The sequence below is a fragment of the Dermacentor variabilis genome, chromosome 4 (assembly GCF_050947875.1).
Source record: "Dermacentor variabilis isolate Ectoservices chromosome 4, ASM5094787v1, whole genome shotgun sequence".
Classification (NCBI taxonomy): Eukaryota; Metazoa; Arthropoda; class Arachnida; order Ixodida; family Ixodidae; genus Dermacentor; species Dermacentor variabilis.
In genome coordinates, this window is record NC_134571.1 from 142,816,813 (window position 1) to 142,826,633 (window position 9,821).

General features: G+C 46.8%; 1 protein-coding gene across 1 annotated transcript in view; it reads right to left on the reverse strand.

The window, feature by feature from the left end:
• The window catches only part of LOC142577993 (monocarboxylate transporter 9-like), a 96,043-nt gene extending 86,765 nt beyond the window's left edge, over nt 1-9,278 (reverse strand). Inside the window, exon 1 of the mRNA XM_075687419.1 lies at nt 8,770-9,278. Coding sequence (XP_075543534.1) covers nt 8,770-9,001 — 232 coding nt within the window. The 5' untranslated portion in view covers nt 9,002-9,278. The remainder of the gene's footprint in view (nt 1-8,769) is intronic.
• Nucleotides 9,279-9,821: the final 543 nt, after the last annotated feature.

Consider the following 9,821-nt stretch of genomic DNA (forward strand, 5'->3'; position numbering starts at 1 on the left):
TCATCAGCGTACCGCTGACCGAACCTCCATTTACGCACAAGTTTGTGCAGATAACTGCTATACGAAAAGAAGTTTATTACAGACATTGTACCGCTTCCTGGATTACAGCCACGAGTCGGCGTGAACCTGCTTATTGGAACGGACCAGATGTGGCAGTTCTTGCTCAACAAAGTTTTCTCGCAACTGGACACCTTAGGCCTGGTTGTGATCAACACGATGCCTAAATGTACCTTTCAAGGACCTACATACCACGTGACGGGCGGATTTTTACGCAGGCTGCGGCTCCCACCTGCGTGCTTCGCACTAGTGTTGACACAGACCTGTTTCGCACGCTGCAAAGATCTGTGATCTCGATGCCATTGGTACCTGTGAGCCACTGACAAACGATGACTACGAGAACGAGGTGATCCAGTTATTCACCGAAGAAATCAAGTGCGAGAAAAGACGGTATACATATGAAGTAGCATTTCCTTGGAATTCCCCCAGCTCGTTTCTAGCAGACAACCGAGCGGTCGCTGTGCGATGACTGCATAATCGAGTGCGACGCATTTGTGCAGATCCCGAGGTGATGCAACATTACGACAAGTCGGCCAGACAGTACGAAGCTGACAAAACACGAAGAAAGCACTTATCTGGAGTGATCCTCCAGATAAGTACTGCTACATGCAACATCATGTCGCAATTCTTCTACAACATGACTGAGAGTCGTATTTGACGCTTCATCACACACGCAAGTTGCAGCGTCGCTGAATGACCACCCAGAGAAAGGCCCGAATATAACCAATGACCTGATGAAAATGCTAGCTAACTTTAGGCTACCCGTGGTTGGACTTACCGCAGACGATTAAGAGGCGTTCTGACCGATGTACACTCACGAGGAACACCGAGACGCTTTATGTTATTTTGTGATTTGAATGCCTACCCATTCCAGACGAACCTCGAGCCCAAGATAAAAGGGTAAATAAAAACCCATGTTCCTTTTCGCACGACAACAAGCCCATTTGCTTGGATTGCGAGTTTATAGCATTTGTAAACAAAATTACATTATCACTTCAAGCGTGTTGACCCTGCTTTGTAATCTATTGCAAAACAACTGTTGGAGAACTTCTACGTCGGCGATCTTCTCTCTGGAGTTTCTTCTTCAGAGGAAGCGTTTCACATATTGTCACGTTGTAGTGACTGTGAAGAAAGCAGCCAAACTGAGAAAGACGAAACTAGCGTCTTATTGGGCGAACTTGTGCCCTCAAAAACAGGCTATACTCAAAAAACGGCGACAGCGGCGAACACAGTCCGCGATCGTCGAAAATCTGATCGGCGGGTCAAGCGCGTCGGCTTTTATACAGCAGTCGTCGAACGTTCCAGACTAATTGTAGGGACCCACATGCTTTCCACAAAGTTCTACACCATTCGCGTCAGGCGATGAAATCAGATAACACAAGGTTCGGCGACAACAGACAGAGGACCGAGCATCGATAACTTTCCAGAAACTTCGGATACATGCGGGCGCGTCCCATGCTGTGCGATAACATTTGTTAGGCGGCGAAACGTGGTCGCCCGATAAAGATAAGTAAGTGCACGTGTCAATATTTGAAGAAGCAAACCCTATACGTAGCAGAGCGGAAATGAAGTTTCAGAAATGGTCAACAAAGTGCGAAGAACTTAACCGAGGCATTCTGCAAGGCTTAGAGCCACTTTTGGAGCAGGTTAAACTAATGTCCATAGTTTGATGTGGGCCCCTCACACTGATAGACGTAACCTCAATATTGAGTCTGTGTATCAGCAGTAGGAGAAAACATTTATTGTGAGCGTGAGCTCGTCCGCTCGCCTGGAGTATATGGCAGCCATCTGGGTCGTCTCCTCCTATGGCCGCTTCCTCTGCCGCTTCGGCATGTGCCGTGTTCACGGTGACGCTCGTGAGGTGGTTGCCTCGGTGGCTAGTAACTGCCGCCACGAAACTCTTCCTGTCTGGATAGCGGGCTGCGTCGGTGAAGACCGCCTCTTTGTCGTTATAGTAACTTTTGTTCATGTGTTTTGCCCTGGCTTTACGCCTCCCCGTGTGGTGTTGGAGGTGCATAAGGGAACAATGCTGCATTTTATGAAATTAAAGTACGCAGTGTTCAACGAAGAATCGATTTATTTCCACGTGGTTCGTAGATGGAGCAATTGCGGCTTTCGTGCAAAAATAATTTTACGTAAAGGAACGTTATTACATCCTCCTCTGAGAATTGGTGGGTTAAATTAAGTGTCCTAGAACATTCACGCACCGTGTCTCAAATATGGAAAGTATTAGACTATTACGAACTGGCAAAGCTGTTAAATGAAAACTCAGTTTCTTCCACTTTTTGAAGAAAGATGACCAGCGAAGCTGTGTATGTGGGCCCATTAATGGTGAACTGCACCTACGCCGCGGCTCGGCCCAGTATTGAACTATCTTCAGGATTGACCCACGTATGGGGAGTGCCTAACGCCTGCTTCACCTCCGCTGCGGTTGGGCCCAGTATTGTGCCAACTTCGGGATCGGCCCGCGTATGGGGAGGGCTTAACGCCTGCTTTACCGCCGTCGCTGGTCGGCCAGGTATTTTACCAACATCAGGTATCGGCGCTCGTATGAAAAATTGTTGGTCTACTCGTGGACGCGATCCGCCAGATGCTAGCCATAGGCAGCTTCGTTGTAAAAAAAAAATCCTCAAAGGGGCCCTGAACCACTTCTCATCGAAGTCAAGAACAGCATTTGAAGTGAAATTAGACTATTTCAAAAATACTCTGTCGCAAGAAGTTCTTCAATGCGTTCAGCATCAAACATACCGATCGCGGTGCTTCCGCTCCTTCTTCAATAATTTGCACTGCGAAGGCTTTCGTAGTTATTCTAGTGTCGTTAGGTCATTGCTGCCACGCGTTTCTCGTGACGCCATTGCGGTCATCTCAACGTCGCCATTCGTCTTCGTTATTCCAGCTTCGTCATAACATTGTCAATATGCTGTCATCAACACGTCGTCGTCAGTCCAGCGCCATTATAGCGTTATCGTCATGTCATCGTCGTTACGCTGTCTTCGCAATACCATTATCGTTTCAGCATCGTCACCCTTTGGTCTTCGTGGCGTCGGAGTCATGCTCTTTGCATCATTTCAGCATTGTCATCACATTGTCGTCATGCCGTCGTCTTCAATATTTCTTCGTGATGCTATTGTCATCATTCTATGTCATATAATCACTGCCATGACGTCGTGTTCCATCGTCGTCTTGTCTTAGTGATGCCAGTGTTGCCATGACACATTCTTCATTGAATCGTCGTCATTGTATCATCGTCATAAAATCGTCGTCATGCGGTCGAGGCCATTTCATGTTTTCCATTCCGTCGTCATCAGGCGTAGGGTGTGCATGACCCAGCTCTACAAGCTTATGCTCAGCGAGGTGGTTGTTGGTGAAAATGTGTCCAACTTGGTCGTGAGTTCTATATTTGCCAACGGTAGCGAAACAAGAACAGCGTTAATCTCAAACACCAATGAAAGCTTCAATTAAACCGATTCGCGCAACAGCTTGGATCCGCATTTTTTTAGGTAGGTAGGACTATAGGCAGCTTCTCGTCTCTCATAGGTTCCGGCCTCTTTAATAAAGAATACTTCAAGTGTCCGGCAGTGTGAGTGAACTTCCGCCTGACGCGTAGATTTAACAATGGAAACAAGGCCGGGTAATGGGCAGGGCGCCTTGCGGGTTCAGCGCTGTCTTCTTTTTTCTGGCTCAGAATTTTCTACCGAAATAGCCCTAGAAACGAATAAGTTCTGGCTATCTCGTAATTGCGAGTAAATACAAGCATGAAATGGTAACCGAAAAAACATATTGATTGTAGATGATACTAGCGACAACCTTAAAATGTGTGTAGTGCATATTGCTTGGTGCGCTGCCGTCAATTCGGCCGCTGGGCTATATGGGAGTGTCCGCTCCTGTTGTATGCTTTCTCTATGGTTTGCCCAGATGATCTCGTTTTGTTCTCGCAACGAATCTAATTGTCCGATACATCTTTTTGTAGATATCGTCAGACTGGGCACCACGTATTGCTTTGTGGCAGCCTAGGTGAAGCAGCTGTGGACAAACCAGCACCCTTCAACACCCAACGACAGCCCAGTGCTTTTTTTTTTTCAGTGTGCAAGTTTCGATGCTGGTTGACGCCATCATCGGCTCCATCGAAGAAGTCGTAGGTGCCGGAGAATTGCAGTATCTGCAACATCACGGCGGCAACAAGTTCTTGGCAGCCGCGCGCTCCGTGACTAAGGCAGCCAACATGGCGACGAAAGGTGTTCTGCTGCTCGCCAACAAAGTCGTACCACTGGAAAGCACGGGCTCTCCAGCGGTCTACACGCGTAGCGCGCGCCGATGGACGCGCCACCGATGGCGGCCTTGCGCACAACACACGGAAGAGGAGTTCGCCGCGCGCCGTAGTTTGTTGCGTCGTTGATAGTGATTCTCTCTCTCATTCACGTTTTCAGAGCAAAATAGGTAGCACCCTTCGCATGTGTGGGGTGGCCAAAGCTTCAAGGAATGTCGAAGAAGAATTGCTGCAGTGTGGGGGCCTCAAATACCGGCGAAAACGTTCCGGCGATACTGTTCTAATCATTCCCCGCAAAGCCTCATCAGCGGGAGCAACGGTAGCAATGAATCGTCGCTTCGGCGGGAAATTTCTTTCTTATTCTTTCCTTTGTGGCGTTGGTGTTTTGCACTCGATCATAGACGCGTAGGCGGCAAAGTTCGTCTGCAGTGCAGCATGCGGTTTAAATGCATTTTGCTAAAGTTCGGAATGCCGTTCGCCGCTTATATTGTTTTCCGCTTTTTTACCGCGTTGCGCTAGCGAGGCAGCACGACTGCACAAGCACATTGTATTGTATGTTAAAGCTACCGAAGTTTGCAAGAACTGAAATTGTTGGTTTCATGTGGCGCGGTAAATCCTCGCACCAGCTGTCGCGCACTTCATGTTTTTACATCTATTTTATGCGTGGCTTCGCACATGTTTAACTGTTGCTAGTTGCTTCATGAATAAGTCTTGCTGATTCTTTTAAGCTGCGACCCGCCGTGGTTGCTCAGTGGCTATGGTGTTGGGCTGTTGAGCACGAGGGCGCGGGATCGAATCCCGGCCACAGCGGCCGCATTTCGATGGGGGCGAAAACACCCGTGTGCTTAGATTTAGGTGCACGTTAAAGAACCCCGGGTGGTCGAAATTTCCGGAGTCCTCCACTACGGCGTGCCTCATAATCAGAAAGTGGTTTTGGCACGTAAAACCCCAAATATTATTATTTTAAGCTGCGAAGTTTTCCCCCTGTGTTGTTTGTAAAGGATATAAATCACGCTGTGCCTTATCGGAATGATACCAAGGAAGTGCTTCTTTAACAGCTTTATTTTTTTCGCCCGAGGGTATCTTAGATATTGTGTTTTTTTGGGAAATGTGTTTAGAAAATAGGTAGGTCAGGGCGATAATTGCTAATAGTTGCTGCATATGAAATTTTCGTTCCATTTTTCGCTGAAAAGCTCGCGTCACGTTTGGGAAGTCATCACACCTCGACGCTGCCTGAGCAGAATTAACGTGCCCAGTGATTTGTTCGTTTCACAACGTAGTCCATTCTTGCATGTGAATTTTGTACTCAACTGAATTATTTCTTATTATGCTTACGCTGTGGAGGACTAAACCCGGCCTTGCCGCCAGTGCTCATATACTTTGACTGGTGCTGCTCTGCTTTTAAATATACCATGTGGCACCTCTCTATAGCAATATTAAAAAAAAAGTACTGAAAGGTTAGTCACATTTTAGCTTTGTACGTTTCCAAGCAGCTCCCTTGGGGAATTCGAAATTGCAAAAACTGCAACGGGAACGGCAGTTCATCGGCGTATGCAGCAGACTTGCCTCGGCGGTACAGCTCTAATAAGCGCTTTCTTTAGCCTGTGCGTTTGGTGACTTCGTTGGCTAGTGTGCGCGTTTCGATCAATAAATTCGCAATTACTCTTCTTGAGGCGACTTTGACGGCACTTACTCGGTGATGCAACATGTATTCATCGGCAAAAAAAATCACAACGGCATATGCAGACATCGCACCGTGCGGATTTGTTTGATATTTGATATAAGTCTGCACTAACGGCGGGTGCTTATTATTGAGGTACAGAAGGAGCATTACGGTAAATGTAGAATTAAAAAAAAAAGCTGTCGAGACATCGCATTACTGAACAAAATTTATCAGCTAGTTATCATGAGCTCCACTTCATGTAAATGGGGTCCATGGCGTTTGTCTGCGGGACCACCTGGCACGTATGTGGACCATGTTGCCCCAAACACCGGTAACATCGTGTTCATACCCGCTCCCACAGAGGTCAGCGTCTTCCCTGCAGCTGTCACCGCAGAAGAAGCAGTCCGGCACCCGAACAAAGGAGAAATTACAGCCGCGAAATTCAGCCATCCTTGTTGCAAAGAGTTGTCGTCTGCTACTGCTCCCGCGCGTACTGTCAGAAGCGCCTGCTAGGTGGCTATCAGTGGCGCCTCTATAAGCGGTGCACTAGGCGTATATGATGGTGTATTAGCCCCGAGAACGACCTAGAGGGGCGCTGCGAGCGTCACTTGCGCCTGTCGTCTGCTCTTTTGCAATGTTTCTGTTTGTTCGCTTTTGTTCCCTATGCTTGTGTACTGATGACGGGCCTCTCATATATATATATATATATATATATATATATATATATATATATAGATGTTACGACGTATTCGTTCGTGAAAATGTGATCAAGGAGCTTATTTTCTAGACGACGATATATTTCTCAAAGCAACGCTATACTGCCACACGAGGGAGCTCGACCAGCCCATTACGGGTTTTTCATGCGCGGATCTACACTATGTAGCGGTAGCTCACGTCAACAATAAAAGCATAGACGCCAAGCACAGTACATGAGAATCCCGTTAGGATTCCATACTCACTATGGTGCAACATGCGTGTCACAATTAAACGCTGACTCTGTATGACTTCTACAACATTTATATTTATCTTAACCCGCTAAAACAGCTTTGCTCACGACGAGTAGTTCCCGGTGTAATATCGAATTTTCCTATTTCTTCGGAGAAACGCTCGGCAGTAGCACATTTCGCTGTATAACTTAAACTGCGTTATTTAAATTTATTCTTGTTGTAACATCTTTGACGTGTGTTCTGTATACCTAATATGATGACACCCCTGTAGTAGAGGGTCAGAAGATCAGCACGCACTCCAGCTCTAAATTTTCTTTGTGGACAGGCTGAGGAAACTGCCGCAGTGTTTACTTGACGTACAATATTTCAATACATCAGCCGGACGGCTATACAGTTTGCGGGATCATTTGAGTGACTAGCAGAGAAGCAGGTGAGTGCTCCGAAAATATCTTGAAGCAAACGGCAGGCGTCCTGGAACAACATCTAGATACACACACTGATGACAGAACGTTGATGGGGAAGCGCACGATGCTGTATTAGGTGGAGCGTCGATCTGCGGACGAACATGCACAAAAGTAAACATTGGGGTGATAATGCACAAGTGCTCATGTGCCTGCCTTTTGGCCTGCCATGGTGCACGGCCCGTAATTGTACAGCTGTCACCATCTGTTGTTAGCGTGCGCGGGGATCAAATGGGGTCAGACGCTGGGGTATTTGCCCTCTGATGTTGAAGAGAGAAAGAAGGATGGGTTTATTGCTGCATGCAACACGGGAGGTTCGGAAGTTCCTGATGCACGTGCGGCTGGAAGTCCGACGGTTATCTACGCACGATAATATTTGGTCTAATAGTCCGGGCGGTCGGCACTCTGTCACATGAAAGGACAGGTCAACACGGCCGTCCTAGAGTGGGGGTGTGATTTGGGAGAAATAGAGAAAATAGGTGCCATGATCGATGCGGATGGGTTACGAGGTTGAAATGTTCTGGAGCGGAAAATGTTGGCCCGACAGTCGCGGCCCTTCACCAACAGGCTTAGCGTCTATGTGTGACTGGTTACCGGGTGCGAACCCGCGTCACATTTCATACACGGTGTTCGTTGCTGCGGAGCTCTCAAGAGTTCAACGCGACTTGAATGAAGTGCCCTGAATGATAAATATACGCATTCGTACCACATAACTTTCTGCGCTCTTAGAGCAGTATCTCTCCACAAAAGCTAACACTTCTATGAGAGAGGTTCGCTGTCCCCAAATGATTTGCCGCCAAAAGTGGCGCCAAGATGTAAATTTTGCACTACAATTACCATCCCTCACCATCAAACGCAGACCAGAAGACGGGGACATTTTATGGAGCGGTGTTCTCAAATGCATCACGGGTATCAAATTTTATCTGAACATGTTTGGAAAAATTTGATAGATACTTGGAAACCACATGTTCGAGGGGCGGCATCGAACGGCGGTTATGGCCCGATACAAATATATAGGGAGATGCAATGATGAAGCTCGGTTGTGCTATTTCTTAAGTAGTCGTAGCTCCCGAAGTCATGACAAGAGAAGCTTAATGTTAGTGACGTACGTTTCTGCTGTGAAACGTGCAATGAACGAAGCACTCTTCGCACGAATCATGAAGGATCACTGAAAATATCTGAAACCGCGGATTAGGTTTCAAGCTGTAGTTTGTGGCATACGGAACCCGATGAAAATTTGTCAAGAATTGAGTAATCTGGCTTCAGACGATCAATGTACACAGAAATATACGAGTATGTTTATTATAGTGTTCAAGAAACGTCATTTGATTATTTGCTCTCGTAAAGAGAAAACAAACATAAAATGTCTGATACCCGAAAGGTGACTTGCCGACAGGAGAATGTTGGCTGGCCATGACGCTGTGGCGTGGTCGACTTGGTATTCCTCCATAAAAAGCACGTAGAGGTAGCCTCGGTTAGATTCGATGATTGTTGTAAGGAATGTTACGCCAGCTGCCACAAGTGGAATAATCCAGCAACGGTCTTGAAAGTGGCTGGTTGTCTTGGGAGATGCACTCATGGCTACCGGCGTGTGCGTTTCGGGCATGACGTCAAGACGAATTCTTCCGAGCAGCGAAAGTTCAGCGAAGGTACGGCACCAGAAGAGATCGCGAAGTTTTCACCTACCAGCTGTTCACTTTTTTCGGTGAAGCTACTACCACTTCCGTCAAGTCACTCAAGCTTAAAACGATATCAGGAGGAGATAATAATGGAAGATAATTGCCGCATAATTATTAATGAATTGACTTTGGTGATTCACAGCTAGACTGCCATAGTGATGCAGTTTTTAAGCAACGTTCCGTTGAGTACTCGTTGGCAGTAGAGAGAAAGCCAACTTTTAGAGAATGTGGACTACAGCTGGGGCAAAGCTGGCATGTGTCGTTGCAGCAGCTGTGGCTGCGTTTCTGACACGGGGCATACTTTCCGCCTTTCTCTTTACCTGGGATGAAGCAGCACGGAGTGCAAGGCCACCCGTTATACTATGAAGCAAAGTTTTTGAAAGAAAAGGAATGTATTATTGCACGCGCTTTCGGTGTTTAATTCCGTCATGGTGAGCCTGTGGCCAGCATTCGACACTTTAGTTGCAATCTTATGAACACAACCAGATCAGAAAAGTAGCTTCCTTTCTCTGCAGGCAAAGAGAATTTTGGAAGGCTCTAAGGCTCTATTAAATCGTGATTCAGCAGATGTCTGGACAGATAAAGACATAAATCAACCGTTGGTAAGCACTTTTATGTATCACTGCAAGTGCTTGCAGCTGTCAAGTATATTCAAGTTAGTGCCATCGAGCTGAGACCTTTCCTCATTTGTGGGTCGGGTGCTCATACAAAGATTAGCTGATTTAATTTATGTGGCTGGTAGCCTAT